The 18,364-nt window shown below is 31.5% G+C and overlaps 3 protein-coding genes across 3 annotated transcripts; 1 reads left to right on the forward strand and 2 right to left on the reverse strand.

Moving 5' to 3' along the window:
* LOC126857034 (uncharacterized) lies at positions 1–2,043 on the reverse strand. The gene is made up of 3 exons (XM_050606114.1): positions 1,933–2,043; positions 1,463–1,510; positions 1–847 (listed from the first exon to the last, which is right to left on the reverse strand). The coding sequence occupies exons 1-3, from the start codon at positions 1,942–1,944 to the stop codon at positions 629–631; spliced, it is 279 nt and encodes a 92-aa protein (XP_050462071.1). The 5' UTR covers positions 1,945–2,043; the 3' UTR covers positions 1–628.
* Positions 2,044–3,584: 1,541 nt separating this feature from the next.
* Positions 3,585–7,585, reverse strand: LOC126857036 (A-kinase anchor protein 14-like). The gene is made up of 4 exons (XM_050606116.1): positions 7,508–7,585; positions 7,032–7,094; positions 5,957–6,094; positions 3,585–4,378 (listed from the first exon to the last, which is right to left on the reverse strand). Exons 1-4 carry the CDS (start codon positions 7,517–7,519, stop codon positions 4,166–4,168), a joined length of 426 nt encoding a protein of 141 aa, XP_050462073.1. The 5' UTR covers positions 7,520–7,585; the 3' UTR covers positions 3,585–4,165.
* An 8,267-nt stretch (positions 7,586–15,852) lies between these two features.
* On the forward strand, positions 15,853–18,223 carry LOC126857025 (serine/threonine/tyrosine-interacting protein-like). The gene is made up of 5 exons (XM_050606102.1): positions 15,853–16,059; positions 16,717–16,818; positions 17,118–17,269; positions 17,550–17,738; positions 17,953–18,223. Exons 1-5 carry the CDS (start codon positions 15,994–15,996, stop codon positions 18,164–18,166), a joined length of 723 nt encoding a protein of 240 aa, XP_050462059.1. The 5' UTR covers positions 15,853–15,993; the 3' UTR covers positions 18,167–18,223.
* The last annotated feature ends 141 nt before the right edge of the window (positions 18,224–18,364 follow it).

The raw sequence follows: 18,364 nt of genomic DNA on the forward strand, positions 1-18,364 counted from the left end.
TTTTACAAGACGTAAAAATCAACTTTTATTACAAAATAAATAAAAGTATTGCGCTGCCGTAGACAAATGTAATAGGTACAGAAAGAGATGGCCGCTCTGTTATTTCTTCTTCAATATGTGCCGCACAGAATTTTTCATCATTTTTGATAGAATGAGATGGATAAATGGCAACACGGAAGGGTCTGATTGTTCATATGCGTGTCATATGTAGCGTCAAGGTAGAACGAAGGGATGAATGAAAGGGGAGAGGGCGGGGAGCTTTTTCAAATATGACTGCCTGGTCTTTTTGGGGACGGTCCTCCGGGAGTGATCCAAGACGTGCGGCTATCCTGAGACAGTTTGAATTCCATCAATCTGCCAATTCGAGTGTTCTCCTCCTCCGCGTGATTCTCGACCCTCGAACCGAGAAAATCTTCAATCCTCAGCGAGAGATCTCTCGACGCGAAGAATCTTTGCCGATAAAAAGGAACAGGGAATGCTCCACTTTGGCAAGAGATTACTCAATATCACGTTCATTCACCAATTAAATGATGAATTCGTTGATTCGCTGCCTCATATCAGCCTCAGGATGACGCGTTCGGCGTGGACCACTCCGGACCAACGGGTCTGCTGATTTAGATGCGGGGATCTAATGCAGGCCGTGTTTAAGAGCCACGTTGATGACGCTGGGCTCGTAATGCGGCGCCCCGTTGTAATGTTCGATGCCCACCAAGTGCGGATGCCCTATATGCGGGGCGTCGTAGTGGATGCGGGTGGCGTGGTCGTTACCGTGGAGAAGAAGCGGGGAAGCTTTGGGGCCTGGGATAGCGAGCTGGCCGGAGACGTGGATTACCTCTGGCGCATGATGCTGAGAAAGGGGGAAAAAAAATTAGATATTTTAATAATAAAATATTTTATATTTAAAATTACGTAAAGAAACTCGAATTGTACGAATGCCTAGAAAGTTTACGTAACACAATCTCGATAAAATAAGATAGTTTCTCCAAGAAATTTTCCTCGATCGCGAAATTACGAAGTGAACGCGAGGGAGTTTAGAATGCTTGAGCAACTGCAACAGGAATCTTGAGGCGGAAGTTGCACAAACGGTCGTGATCAATTTTATGCAATTGCGACGGGATTTCATAACGCGGGATCTATAACTGAATTAAGTAGAAATAAGTAGAAAATCAAAGGCTAAAGTAATTGAATTAAATTAAATAAATAAATATCAAGATCACAACTATTATTTTTTGTCTAATAATCTCATAATATTTTTGCTACTTATTTTGATGCTATATAATTAATTTCTAATTTCTGGTTTAAATTTATTATTTTGCGACATACATATTACGTAAAACTTTTGTTAACAAGCTTAACTTGAAATTTGATAGAAAAGAGATATCATTAAGTTTACATATAATAAGATGGCAAAATAATTTTATCAAGATCGAATTTTTGAAGATGCTCATTTTAAAATACTCACAGCTATTAATCCAGCGCTAGCAACTGCCACAATGGCGAACAGAACAACCTGCAATAAGAAAACATAAATTAATGCAATTCACAATTTTAGTACTGCTTTCAACAAATAAAGATTGCACATTTACAATAGTGTAATTAAAAAATAAATAAATAATATAACATATAAAGAAATATTCATCATTTACTCTTTTTATTGCTCCTTTTTCAAATTACTATTTCAAGAACCTTTAAAATTACTTATTTAAACAAACGAATTAAAAAGGATATACAAAGAAAGGTACAATAAAATGTAATAATTAATATCAGAAGTATCACAAAAATTTCAAATTGAAAATACGTCGGAAGAAATTAAATTTTCCAGATAATAAAAGATACAGTTTCAACATCTCTCTATAAACGTTTACAATTTTGCATGCAAAAAAAAGCGCAAGATCGATGAGCGAAGCTGTCACGTGCGAAGGGAGAACTTACGAAGAATTTCATGATGACGGGCGTTTGGTTTTTCTTGCGGGTTATGCGAGCAAACACTATGTGTTCGAGGGTCGACGCGGTATGCTTTTATAGCAGGTCCCTGCCCAAGTCCAGACCCACTCTCAGGATATCAAGCGGGGGCACGGCTTTGCACGTCACACGGACCCCTTTCACTAATCACGCGACCGACACCCTCTCAAGTTCCCTCTTTGTTGGACGCTTGCCCAACCACAACGTCACGCCTCGTCACGCTTCCAATAATACCAATATCACGACGATATCCTTCGTAGACGCCGAAGATTAGCGAGACATGTACCATTGAAGAGACGCACTGTCGTCATAAAATAATCGGTAAACGTGAGTGAAAATGCAATTATGTAAATATTTGAATAACATATGCCATTTGAATAAAAGAACACAACGTGTTAAATTGCGTCGCTTAATCGCGATGATTAAATCGATAATATTATATTGAACGAGTTGTAAAATTGTTGATTTTTATACTTTAGAAAATTACAGCGTTATGCAAGAAGTGTGAAAAAATTAATATGCGCTGAATAAAATAAACTCGTTTCTTTGTGTGCTCACATTTATTTTTAAATTAATTATAAATTATAAATTAATTATAAATTATAAAATAATTTTCAGATCTGATTCTAATCACAATTCATTTCTTTCTTATTTTATATATTATGTATTACATTTTACGCGCGTCAAATTGTATATATAATATTATATATGTATATATATTCTATTATAAAATATATATTAATGAGACACACTTGCAGAAGCGCCGTCAGCTTTATTACAAGTCGATTGCATCAATAATATTTAATTTAACTGCTATTTAGTTTAACTGAGTTTTCTTTTCATGTTTTCTTTCAGTTCTATCTAAAATTATTTTCATTCTAATTAATTATTAATTTATTTAATAATAAACATTGAATACAATATTAAAATCTCGCGGAGCAAAAAAATGTTACGTATGTTTCTTCAAAGACAGGCTTTTACTACTGACATATACGTGAGTATTAAATTGACATCTTCCTAACGTGATTGTTAATTTTTTATATTTGCTATAGCATATATAAAGAATATATATAAAAAATACATAATATTAATTTAATATATATATTTTAATAAGTAGCGTGTCACAAATGTATAATATATATTACAATTATATCATATTTGATCTGTCGACACAATGAATTTGCTTTGCTATTGATAAATTTTTGTTGCTTATTCTTCAGTTAAACATTAATTTTATTTATATACAAGATAACCCAGTTTACATACACGACACACGCAAACTTTCACAAACATTTAAACGCGATTAACTTGTAAACATGTATGTTTTGTTACACATGACTGATCTAGGAGACTTTGTGAATGTAACTCGTCCAAGAAAAACTTGAAAGGTAAAATTGTAAAACGATATGGCATGCATATCTATTAAATATATTGCATAATATGTTTTTTACGTAAAACTATGCAATTTGTTTGCTGCAATCAAACAATCGCAATCGTAATCGCTTCGACAGAAAGAAAGAAAGAAAGAAAAATGAAAAAAAAAAAAAAATAGGATAACTAAATAAATAAAATAAAAGGATAGAATATATATTGAGTGATGGAATAAAAAACAACAGTGCAAATTCCTGGTTTATCACAAGAGACATGTAAGTCAACCTTTATTAGAAAATAAATTAAAGTGTTGCTGCGAATGAAAAAAAAAAGAATTGAACAGAAAGCAGATGGAAGAGGAAACGCTCTCTTTGCTGATGTCTTCTTCACTATCGCAATTGCCGCACGAGAAATTTTTCGGTGTTGAAACAGAAATAGAAAAAGGAGTGGAAAAAGTCGCGGTTGTCCACGTGTTTGTGTGAAACGTGTCATATGTAGCTCTAAGGTTAAATCAAGTCGAATATGTTTTTCTTTTTCGAGTTTAGCTGCCTTGATCTGCGATCCTCGAGCGATCCACATTTTTCATCTCTCCTCATCGCTCCAAGAATTCTGATTTTGATAATACGATATGATCCTTGGCCGTTGCTTCTATTTATTTAAATTGAAATAACTGGAAAAGAGATGAGGGGGAAGAGAATATTTAAAGATCATATTTTTACGTCATCGATGACATTGTTTACTGTGATATTAGGCCTCGGAATGATTACTGAGATTCGATATGAACCGCTCTGGATCGACGGATTAGACGGGCATTGTGCATCGTGTAAAAATTTTAGGCCCAGCTGTGATGACCAGCCTTGACGACGGAGATGGCGGGCTCCGGAGCGGCCACGTAATGCTCGACGCCGACGAGATGCGGATGCGGGATGTGCGGAGCGTCGTAATGTATTCTAGTAACGTGGCTCTGTGCCTTGATGTTCAAAGGCTGCGGATGCGGGGGCGGAATGGGGGTATGCTGGGGGATGTTGAGCACGTGATGAACCTGCTGTAGTAAACAATAATAAAAGATATTAATATTATAATAATACGAGAAGAATTATTAATTATACTTTCTAAACGCAGCTTTGTGAACAATTCAAAACATCTAACGTAAAACAAATTCAAAAAGCGTATATTATATATATTAATGTGTATGAATATTAGAAAATAAATTTATTTGTGCTTAAATCGATTTTGTTGAACAAAATATGATAAATCTTCTCATGAAAAGTCTATTTGAAAGCGCATTGTTTTACTGATAATTAACAAAGCGATATAGCGATCAATTAAAACCGACTAAATAATATCAAAATTGACACATAACAGTTTATTATTATTATTTATTATATTTATTTATCATAAAAATATTTATATATTTTATTATTAGAATTGATTATTAGCAATAAATTCAATTTTGAAAAGTTTCTTGTATAAAAATAAACAACTTTGCACAATTTTGAACAAAGCTGTATGTAATTGATTTAATATAATATAAAATAAAAAAATAATAACATAATGTAGAATCGAAATTAAATATAATAAAAATTAATTGCAAAAATATTGAAAATTTTAAGGAAAAAAATTTCACTTTTCCAATGAAACTTAATATTACTACAAGATATCTGAATATCTATTATGAAAACGAACAGAACAAAGATAATTTAGGATGCGTATCATTAACTATGTAACGGGGTTTGAAGGCGGAACAAATGTTACATAAACGAATTGCATCGATCATTTTGATGCAATTGAGCCGAGATTTCGTCACAGTCTCTTTATAGGTCTCCAATTAAATAGGAAATCCAATTAGCTAACGTAGATCGCGAACACGTATATTTCGTTGCCGGTTTAACTGCAATTCTAAGCAAAAAAGACACGCAACTACCGATCAGAACTTACAAACCTAACATTAGAAATCGATCAGTCGTTAAACGGAAGAGAAGGCGCTGCTTTTGGTGATACGACACACACAAAATTACGGTATTTACTCATTTCCCGTTGCATGTCATTCTCCGAAATCTATAATTACTAGTCCAGATTGCCATCAACTGTAATATCAAGCTGTATAAAATATTAATAATATGTCTCATTAATATTACAATTGTCATATCGGATTTCAATTTTGATAATTATATTAAATTTTTAGCTTAACATTAATTATGAGCTTTACATTATTATTAATTTATCGTCTTTCCTAAAAAATTATTATTTAAAAATGAGCAAACAAATGATTAAAACTGGTCTTTCTTAGCAAATATTTTTTTTTATTTTTCATACTCTTGTTTACGTTTATTAATTTATTTATTATTTATATATGATTATATAGTATTTTAATAACTAACACAATTAAATAAAATATGTTATTTTGAATACTTTAGCAATATATACTTCTCTGTTATTATCATTACTCTTGTTTCTTAATTTTGCCAATATTTTTCACCATTATCATCATCTTCTGGAATAAATTGTACATCTTTGTTGTTCTAATTCATTCTGTCAAGTTCAGCGGAAACGATTAGGCACGTGTCTACCGTGTGATTCAATATAGAATCGATTTCGATTATAATCTCTTCACCACCATTACCTTGGCGTACGATACAGGAGCGGCGACCTTGAGGTATCCCGGTGCGGGCGCAGCCCAAGGAAGGGGCGCGTGCACCACCGGGGCGGCGTGCACCACTGGAGCAGCGTGCACCACAGGAGCCACCCAGGGTTGCGCGATCTGAGTTCGTCAAACATTCACTAATACGATCGGAATCGATCACTGATTAACACAGCCGGGTGTTACGTGAAGTTACTTTCGCCGCCGAGTACGTCCAAAGCTACTCGGTCGCCGGAAGCGAGAATAAATGGCGGAGCCACTCCGTATGGCGATTAGCGATGGAATTTTAAAAAAAATGAGGAGTTACACGCACACATATCGAGAGAAACTTGCGATAACAGCGATAAGAATGATGTTTAATGCAAAGACACTGACGGGAGAAAAGAATGACAGATGAAGAATAGATAACACTTTATCATTACATGTTTCGATTTATCGATAGGAATATGTAGGAAAAATCTCTGGAGTTTTTTCGAGAATGTAGAATATCAAAAATGAATGTCAAGATAGAAGATAAATGTTGTTAAACATCAGTCATGCTTGATTGATAACTATGGCAACAAATTTCTTTTGTAAGATTAATCTGCGAACTGAGAGATTAATAATCTTTTTCAAGATAAAATGATATTTCTAAAAGTTTAAAAACCTACAAGCGTTTCCCTTCAAGATGATTGATTAAGAAAATTTAGAGATTATACATTTATCTTGTTGAAGCACGAATCGTTCGAATCTCACTCGAATAACGAAAAATGTTGAACTGTTTAAAATGACAGAATCGTCGAGGTTTGGTTAAAAAATTAATGGTAATTAGATGAAAGAGAATAATGAGAATAACTTCATTAAATTCCAGTTTTTGATTAATCACGATGATTAAATTCAGAGAAGCGATAGTAATGTCTACAGAGGATTTATATTGTGTTACAATAAAATGATATTAATGTTATATTATGCATGTACATCATATTTTATATATAAAGCATACAAAGAAAAGTGCATAACAAAGAAATAATATTTATTATAAAATATGTAAAAAAATAGTATTTATTAAAAAACTTACTGGTTCATGATATCCGCCGATAATTCCGGCGCTGGCGGCCGCTACAACGGCAAACAAAACAATCTGCAAAATACAATAATATATTGCAATTTAATAAAATAATAATAATAAGTAATATAAACTAAAAAATGTATGTAAAAATATATAATTAATTATCAGTATCATATTAAATTATAAATCATATATTAAACTAAATTAATATCTTTTTCTTATTTTTTATTTTTGAATTTGTTGTGTAGAAACAAAAATTAATTATTTATTACGAATCGTACGATAAAAAAAAAAGATGCAAATTACACTTTGAATTATATTACATAAAGGGCAAATACTGCATAAGGATAGATATGCAAGGCTTGTGCAACCATTCGCGTAACAGAGAATCATCGGGGAACAATCGCAAATGAATTATTCCGCGACGGGTCCGCAACGGGCAAACTTTTACTTTCTGCGTTATACTTGCGCGAGGAGAAACTTACGAAGAACTTCATGGTGTGTGTGATGACAGTTTTTCTTTGCTCGCTACGCGGGAGAATACTACGTGTTTGAGGAGCTACGCAGTATGCTTTTATAGCAAAGCCCTGCCCAGGCCCAGGGAGCCTCAGGGATGAGGCCGGGGGGAGGCACGAGACCATTGCACCGCTTCAGATGCGGACCCCTTTCACTAGTAGCGCGATTGACCCTTTCGGATCCCTTATCGGGAATTCAGGACCACCAATCAACGATGATCAATCGAATAATTTTTGGTACCGAGCGAACACCCTTGAGGATACCGCAGGACTATGGACCCTCGAAGGAGGACTATAGATTCTGTGGATGAAAATCCGTATATCGTTAACCTAGTTTGTTAGAAAAAGCAGATTGTTGCTCGTGTCGAAGAATGCGGATTAAATCATGACTCTAGATCGCTTTAGGATTTATCAACAATTTGCAAAATTTTAATATTCTCTATGGGGAAAGTACACATATGTAAAGTCAAAAGATTAAATTACATAAAAAATAAAATTGCATGAAATAATTAAATAAAAAAGAAATGCATAAAATATTAATCTTAATCTTAATTTGTAATTTGTGATAAAACTCGATTAAAATTTTAAAGCTTCTAAACTGATTTAAAATTCTAAAGCTAATGCAAAAATAATATTGAATAATACGCGCCACACGTGATTTTATTACATTTTGTAATTTTCTCAAATATTTTGAAATTAAAACAAGTTTTATTAAAAAAATAGAAAGGTGTATTCGAGAAAAACAGGTTTCTATTTCAAAATATACAGATTGCTATATAAAAGATTTATTGCGCGAATAAATCATACAAGTTTCGATGCCGCATCACAATCGTCTTAATAGCATTGTCAATCCATCACTTTAGATTTACGGATTGCAATCGTGATGTATTGATCACAATACGTTGGATCATATTGCAATTACTAACGCGGTATGTAAGTCGTAAAGTATCCGGCTTATGTATGGAGTGTACAAGTTGATGGAGCGGCTCTGATTAGGATGTAACAGACAATCAAGGAAAATGTGGCATGAGAAAGAAAACGCCGGAGCGTTTTTACAGCTTGCGTAAAAGGGTCATACACTCTGTATATAAAACAATCGTCTATATCTCGCTATCACGCGCTGTAATTTTATCAAATAAGAAAGATAATAAGCGTGTAATAACGCAATCGCATTATAACTCCCTGAAATAGAAAATACGGTCATCATCTACCTTTCTCAAATGATTTCTCGCGATAGCGTAATAGTGTTTAAGAAGTTTGCTGTTAATTAGGACAAATTGGGCAGAAACAATAAATTTTTACAGTCCCAATCCTGCGTCAATTTTGCAATCGAACAAAATATGCATTCGATGTACGTACATATTTGGAAAAAAGAACGAGGAAGAATAAAAGGAACGAGAATCTTTACAATAGCAGCCCATAAGTACGCGTCATTTCGACATTTCTATACATAAATTTCTTTTTTTTTTTTTGCAATGCGATTTTCTAATTTATATATTTCTAATTAATTTACGGCGTACATACAGAGAGTGTAACATATCGATATCGTTTATCGATTTATAATTTCATAATAGCAAAATCCACATTTCTTCAATTTCTCGCCTCTCTAGTTTCATTAATTTACAATATAATTCTATTTTATTTTATTATACGTGTAGATTAATTTTGCAATCTGCGTTTTTTCCGATGTTTAACTCTTTGTGCGAGGAAAACCGTGCGATCTTTTTCCTCTGTTCTAGTCATTCGTTTCACTAGGCTCGTGTTGAAATCGCTATTATTCAAAGAAGGCGGTGCACATTTCGCTAATATAATAGAACTGTTATTATTACCGTGTGGACTAATTAGATAATATATAATATTACATATAAGATAGCCTTTTTAATGTAAGAACTTCTTACAAATTCTAAGAAATTTTTAGAAAATAATAAACAAATTCATAAATAAAATTTTTTCTCTGCTTGCGTTTAGGCAAATTTAATAAAAAAAATTTATTAATAACATTGCCAACAAAATAAATAGTAGTGAGAACCAATGACTGATTAATTTATATTATATTTATATAATATATATAAGCAGCATTTTTTTTCTTTTTTTTGTACAAAAAATTTTTTTAATCTCACATTATAAAATTCGTATATTTTGTATAATTGTTATCAATCTTTCAATATTTAATTGTTCTAGCAAATTTTCCCTTCGTGTATCATTCACCCTCGGGTCTAATAAACGCACATTTAACGAACGGCTCTAATTTCGCAACTAACACTAAAGGTAGTTATAGCCATGAACGCATTTACTTCTGGGTCACATCAGAGAGTACATCTGTCTCTTTCTCTCTCTTTTTCTCCCCTCTCTTTCCCTCCGTAAAAGCATAGTTACGATTTACGATATCGTCGTTTCCGAACGGATGGAATTAAACGCCCTCGTGTTTCTCCGTCATCGGTCGCGCTTTTTCAAACTGATTAGCAATTATCGAGACAGTGTAAGAACGACGCGGTGTAAGAATAATAATTTGCGCAACAAATCCGTGATATTTCTCTCCCGCGAGTGTATTTTTGCTCGGAGAACAACCCCTGTCCCACCACGGATGTTAATACCCTATACGATGTTGAACGCGGAGTACGTTGCAAAATCTGGAAAGTTTAACGATTCCAATTATTTTGTAACGCCACGCGCTCATGTTGTTTGATTCATAGATAAAGAGAGAGAATGAGAAAGAAAATAAAAGGGTGAGGGAGATGAACGTGGTGTACTCGTTAGTGCAGAGCGCGCGAGAAATATTAATGCTCGCGTTATATCGCGCAATGTGATACCTGAGGGAGATTTTTTACGTATGCGATGCTTTAAAAAATTTTTTTTACCTGTGTGCTTTAAAGAATTCTATATAATTAAAAATGTATAAATTACAAGAAAAAAGAGAGAGCAGGAGCACTGTTCATTAATCAACGAAATTTAATTCATGCGCATACATGCCAATGTAAAAAAAAAAAATATTAATAAAAGAACAATGATAAAAATGATAAAATGTAACGATATAAATAAATATATGTCGTGTATGTTTGAGATCACCTAAACTTTGAGATTATGTGCGTGTATAAATGTATTTATTTATACATAAACGATTTCTAGATATAAAAAAAATCAAAATTACAGATTAAACTCTTAACTTATACACATCACCACACCGCAGTCCGGATACGTTTTCCCCAGCGAAAAGCACATTGCTGTAATGCATACAACCGCTGCAATCAATAAACCGATCTCCGGCACGTGAACAAAGCAGCTTCTGCATGTAATACATAATTCGTTAATCGGATCGCGAACTGTTACGCGGCTATTTCATATATTAATTTTTTGCTTCAATTTTTCTTTTTATTCAAAAATAAAATTATGTTTGAAATAATACATTATAAGAGAATATTAGAATAAAAGAATACTTTAAATAAATTTAATTTAATAATTTCAGAATAATTTAAAAAGAAAGAAATATTTTAGAATAACGATTGTCACATTTCGAACATCATTATCTTTTCACACATTCTTTTTATATAAATTTTCTTAGTTTTTTTTTAAACAAAAAGGCAAGTTCTTTCCAATATTCTAAATACGTATAGTAACTCTACAATGATAAGATTGTAAAGATTCTACGATAAATAATTATCAGCAATGTTGTTGAGATCTCTGCTTTCACAAAATATTGCTAAATTATAAAAAAAATCCCTCATACATCGAGATGTCGAAATGACTCAACTATCGTAATTATCTATGTTCGTTCAATATCCTTTTTGCGCACTGGATCGAGACACAATCGCAAAAACGCAATCCGAATCGCGACTCGCAAGACGTAAACTCTAAATAAAGTAAATGTGTTGCAATTAGCGGTTAATAAACGCGCGAATCATCGCAAGTGAATCATCCATCGGTGGCGAGTCATGATTTATGTGCATCTGACCGTGAAAACCAAGAATCAAATAAAGCGATGATGAAAAAGATCATCGCTCGTTTTATGATTTCTATCGCGGACACAATCTCGATGCATTGATATTCAAATCTCGCTTGTTATTAAATGGCTTCATTTATGGCACTTACGAAACACGTTGCATTGTGTTCATGACAATCTGATTGTTCCATCGCGCTGAGAAACGATTTCGCACAGTAGGGAAACGCGGATCGCGTATCAAAACGCGCGAAAGTGTTCGCGGATAAGTGCCGATGAGAAAATCATTTAAACAAGTGAGATTCTTTATACATAAGTTACATAAGTTGATTTATGTAAAGAACTTTCATTTAAAAAAAATCGCGATATGTAAGGATTCAATTTATTAAGATTGAGCTTTCTCTTAGTTGAATTCATATCGCATATGATTCAAATTTATAGGATAGAGAAAATGTATGTAAATGTTCCTAAGATCAGCTGTAAATGTATGTAAATGTTGTACGTGTAAATGTTCTTAAAATTTCCTTTAATAAAAAAATTAATTAATAATATAATTAATAACATTCGTGATGTCGTAGTGTTCTAATATTTTTTATGAAAGACAGAGAGAAGAAGCGATAATCGTTAAAAAAATTGCCAGGTGCGCTGAATCCACAATCTTTACGATCGACTGGAATGCAGATCTGTGATGCCTCGTTTTTATCAAACACGACGAGCAATGTCGACGACGATCGTTTTTTATATTCGCCATGTGAAGTCAAGTGCTCCACATTCCCATTCAAAGGCGAGATGATCATTAAAAGAATTTTATTTACTCAAGATATCAAGTTTCTTTTTTTTTTTTTTTGACTTTTATTTTATATGTATACATGACACGTAGAGAAAACATATATATCTTCCTAAATATTTAAAATTAAGTATTGTGTCATTACAAGTCATTGACACAAGTTCATTATCTTTTTAAATAAAAATTATTTATTAAATTATTGAATTAATATAATTATTCTTAAATGTTGATTTGGTTTTCAACAAACACATGTCGAAATTGATTGGATTAAAAATTAGTTACATGATAAAATTATGTATGTGCAATACAATCACCAAGACAATTTACTAGCAAAAATATTTAGCTTTCTGTGTACAAATGGCAGAAGAAATTTCAAAAAAAAATAAAATGCAAAAATGATGGAAGTCTATCATTAAAAATTGATTCTAATCTGTCGATTCTCTATTCATTTCTCCCGTTTCAAGCTGCCATATTTTCGCAAATTAAATGATTAAAACTAGGCCCGGGGGCGGTAGCTCCCCCCCGAGGACGGCGTAGAAGTTTTACTTTCTAGGCGAGAGCGACGTTGTCGTTTGCTCGCGTTCCTCGCAGATATGGGAATCCGTGTAGCCGCCGGGAATTGTGGCGCAATTGCCATCCTTGGACACGAATCTGGAGCAATGTGCTTCGATGTGTTCGACGTGCTGGAAACTGACCTGACCTATCGACGTGGGGGAGACAGTAAAACTCTAACTGATCACGAGATTGCAAAATTTTTATCAGAAAATACAGAATTATCAGATTTTTATAATTTAAATATATTATATATTATTTATATAATTTATATTATTAAAATGTATTTATATAATTTTATATTATTAAAATGTATAGAAAGCGATATTTTTATCCATATATTATTAAGTACTAATTTTTCAAAAAATTTTTTTAATCATATTTTTGTGATAACTATAATAGTCATAAATTATAATAAAAGCGTGTAAGCCAGAGATGCTTGTTAGTCCATTTTCAGATAATGAGAGCAATACATCTTTGCCTTAAATATATATATTTTTATCCAGCTTTCCATTAATTAAACAACAGAATACCTTAACAATTAAAAAATAAGCGATTTGAACTTGTATCAAATAATCTATAATTTGAGACAGGAAAAAGATTTTTAATCATATAAGAATTTTTTTCATTTATACAATTATAATTGTAACTCCATGTATAAAATTGTTGATAGCATCTTATGTTGAGAAAATCATTAAGTAGATAAAAAAAATATATTCTATAAAAAATTCAATTTTATTTTGCATAATTAATGGTACATAATTTAAAATAAATTATAATTTAAAATAAAAATAATACTATCAGAAATATCTATAATTAATTATTAATTTGCTTTGTCACGAATTACAAAAACAATCTAAGATGGAGTTTAATGCTTATGATTATAAATGCCATTAATTTACTTCAGAATGCCTAGCAATGACTTTGAGAGCGACAAATATGGAACTGATGCTTCTTATACGCACGAGATAATATGGTTCTCCATGTGATGAAATGGGTGGTGCTATCCAATACCCTTCACTCGCAACAACTTCGAATTGCGCTGCGCAAATGACAACGATTTATTGCCAGCGCTATTCACTCTGCAAAGAAATGTTACCGTACCATGCAATTTATCCATGTTCTACAATAAAAAATACGAGAGCCAGTCAAATGAAAACCTGACCTATTTCAGTCAACATAAAAATATCAAGAAAATGAATTTAAAAAATTTAATACATTCTATAAATTCTTATTTGAATTTTATATATATATATATATATATATATATATATATATATATATATATGAATTATATTTTGAAATATAATTTTGTAATAGATTTTGAGTTTTGTAATTAAATTCTATATATTTCCAGCAAACTATATACGTGTATATGTTTTCTATCCAAATCACGAAGTCACTTTTGGTTTTTAAATAAATAATGCAAAATCTAATTAAAAATGAAAGTGCAATTCGAAAATACATAATCGAATGCACTGCGGAATATATATCATAATTTCTACGGAAGTGATCACTCTCGCATTTTCTATAAGCCTCATCGGCGCGAAACGCGTTACGAGAAATGCATAAACTGAATCTACACAAGCTGGATACACATATGTGCGGACATATATATATATATATATATGCGGACTTTCATCGCGAAAGCGTGGCACATCGTCGATCGAAATAAGATCGTATTACCGTATCCCGGAAGAAAACTAACGGTTACCGCAACCAGAAGCCGTCGTAAAACGCATTAAATAGTTCGTAACTAAATTACATACTTACTCTCTCCCTCCCCCGATACCTAATATGTCCGAAAGCGCTCTGCATATACATTTCCTAGACTTGAAAATTTTTCCCCCGATACGCGAAAAGATAAGACTCTGTTATTACATGTCCTGTTGAGCGCTTTGCAAGTCGTTTATTTTTTTTTGTTCACCTATGTTTGGCAGTGCGATATGTAACGTGTTTAATCATAATGTATATATAATTAACGATATTGTTTGCATGATTGTGTAAGAAAAATAATCATCGATTTGATGAAAGATATTTCTTTGAAAAGTTAAGCAATTTTGTCACAAAAAGCTGACAATGAAGAGGCAAACGATAGATAATGATAGAGTTCTCTTTTTTTACGAGATTTTTAATTATATTTATGAAAAAATATGTTAATTTTAAAAATTCAAAAAAAAAATTTGGATATAAAAATGCTTTTCTGTTGACCCAGAAAATGATTGCGGGATATAATACACCGCCAGATATCGAACCATATGACAATATTTTTAATGTATCAATTATATATAAAAAAGAGCTATATAATACTTCTTTAATAATATTTTGCACTGAAATGTTTTAGAACATTTTCACCTCGTTAATGTCAGTTTTACACATGATTTATCGCCGTTTTCTTAGCAAGTCGCGAGATCCACGTGTACATTGAAATATCGTGCAAAAAAGAAACATTAATCACCATTGTTAACTATACTAACGCTCCATTCTGAAGACAGAAATTTCAAATTATAAAGAAAATATATAATAACTATATAATATAATATAAACAATATAATAAAAAAAATTATTTTTTATCTTAAGTATCTAAGTTCCAAAAACATCAAATTATTAGAGATATTTAATAACTTTAATAATTTTAAGTAAACTATTGAAATCTCTAAATATATATATAATAATTGCAATATAATAATTGCAATGTTTGATTTCAGAAAAATATCTTCTTCGGAACATATTAATAATTAACAATTTAAATAAATAAATATAAAATAATTATATAGTTATTAAATAATTATAAAATTCTTTATATTATTACAGTCTAAGATTGTAATTATAATAATTATAATGTTAAAGATCGATCTTTAATATTATTATTATTATAAAGTTAATTTCTTGGAAATTAATGCGACGAGGCATATGTATTTGACAGCTAGCGGAATCATATGTTTTTGACAACTGGCAAAAACACATATTTTTGATACGTGGCGACATCTATCGATGTCAATAGTCAGTGCTGCTAAAAATTTTGACCAGAGGTCACTTGAGTCTAACAAGTGAATTTGACAAGAGCATCTTTTGCATATTTATAAATAGACATAGTGAAAAAAACGTGATCGCGGTCACAATACTCGCGAATACGTTTCTAAGTTCGTTTTCACTTGCAAATATTTCGGTCATCGTGTGTGCATGAAAAATTATCTGGCAACGCTGTCGATGGACGGCAACGACAACGGTATCCTCCCCCACAACGAGGTTACATATCCAGATATCTTGTTATTTGGAAAAATTGACAGGGACGACGAATTATTGACCTTGGAGATCTCGTGCGACTAAAGAGCGACATTCGCGATTCAGGGTTACCAATGTGAAAAAAGTAAAAAAATAGAATTCTTTATATGTGCACGGATGCAACGGATGCAACGAAGGGAAGGTTAGATTAGATAAAGATCGCTCGAATACATCTTTTTCTATCTCTGAACCACCTGATGATTAGATTCAATTCACGAAGCATCATAGTCGAAATCTAAAGTTCTAAAAATACGAGAAGTCTCCATGGTCCCTCTTGTCGATCCACTGAATATACAAAAGACTGATGAAGTAAAACAAGGTTGAGTCATATATACTCCATGCTATTTGCTGACAAGATGCTAATTTAAAATATAAATTGCTCGCCAAATATATGTATTAAAAAGTATATCAAAAGTTTAAAAAAAAAATAGATATAGAAATATTATTCAACGCTAAATTATGACAATTGTCAAAAAAAATGTTACGCTTACTACTAACAATTTGACATATAAACAGCTGATCAAAAGTCAAAACTGACAAAAATTTAGCTTTATTCATTTCTCTTAATTTTTATTAAAACATATTTAATGAATAATATAAATAATAATATTAATATTGTAGGAAAGCAACAAAATCAAATCTGAAGACTATATAGAGGTGCCTAATATCCTTGAATTAAGTAGACCTGAAAAATGGACATATACAATGAGAAGGCATATGCAGGTAATAATTTAACACAATAACAATATATTTCTCGAACAAAGATCAAATTTTACTAACATGAATTGCTAATTATATTGATAAAAAAAATGTCATACAAATATAAATTTGTATGACAAAGTATTTGCAAAAACACTTTATGAGTTTTATAGCTTTACAAAGTTTATAAAAAACCAGATAGTTAATAACATTTTGATTAACGGATAGTTAAGTTTCTCATTTCTCTTATTTTTGCAAAAAAAAGGGAGAGAAAAGAGAATTATATATGATTAGTAAAACTCAATTTATTGTATCACATACAGGAGGTGGTACCTGGTGTATTTCTTGGCCCATATAGTGCTGCTAGTCGTTCAAATTTACAAACTTTATTAGACCATGGAATAACACATATAATTTGCATCAGACAAGCTATTGAGGCAAATTTTATAAGGCCTAACTTTCCCCATAGGTTCAAGTATGTAATATTTCTTAACTACCATAGAGTTATGAATAAAATCATTTAAGACAAAAGAAAATTAGAAAAATTAAAAACTTGTTGACAAAAGGCCTGATTATATATATATATATATATATATATATATATATATATATATATTTATTCTCGAATATTAATTTTATTAATATCTTAATACATAATCTTATATTATTTTCTGATTTTATTATATTATCTTTCTTCATATTTTTACTATGTTATTAAGATCTATTTAATTGATTTAATTAATATTCTCTTAAAGATATCTAGTCTTGGACATTGCCGATACGATGACGGAAAATATTATTCAACATTTTAAGAAGGTAAAAGTGTTCATTGACGAAAGTTTGAGTTTAAATGGACGAGTTTTAGTTCACGGAAATGCTGGCATATCGAGATCCGCCGCGTTGGTTTTAGCATACATTATGGAAACATATGAGCTTTCACAAGAGTAAGTCATTTTTTTATTACTTATATATTATATCATTCGATCTAAAATTGTCCAAAATTTCGAATATAAAAATTTTATAATTGAAAAATGTAGAAATCTAGCTCATTTTACTTTTCGTCCAATAGAATGTACAAAACTTATTTTATGAATTACTCTTTTGTTTTCACTTTTGTGAAATTGCAATAGCAATAAATTCTTCCAATGTTTATTGTAGGCAAGCATACATGCTAGTGCAGCAGCGAAGATCTTGTATAAGCCCAAATGAGGGCTTTATAATACAACTAAGAGAGTACGAACCTATCTATAAAGCTGAAAAGATGTTGAAAAATAGTCAACAAAATTTGGAAAGTCAATGTAGCAAACGAACGATTCATCAAATTGATCTGGATAATCAACAAGACAAGATTGAAGATATGACTAATAGTTGATAATAATTTAGAACTGAGATTAAAAAAAAAAAAAAAAAAAAGGAATAGGAGAACAAAGTTACCAAGATTGATATTGAGTTAAAATTACAAAATTTAATTTTTATTTTAGTTGCATTTTGTGCAAACGATTTTTCTTCCCTATTCTTTTAAACGAAACAAGTGTATGTATGATGCAGCTAAAAAAGAGTAAAACTTGAA

The sequence above is a fragment of the Cataglyphis hispanica genome, chromosome 20 (genome assembly GCF_021464435.1).
Source record: "Cataglyphis hispanica isolate Lineage 1 chromosome 20, ULB_Chis1_1.0, whole genome shotgun sequence".
NCBI classification, from domain to species: Eukaryota; Metazoa; Arthropoda; class Insecta; order Hymenoptera; family Formicidae; genus Cataglyphis; species Cataglyphis hispanica.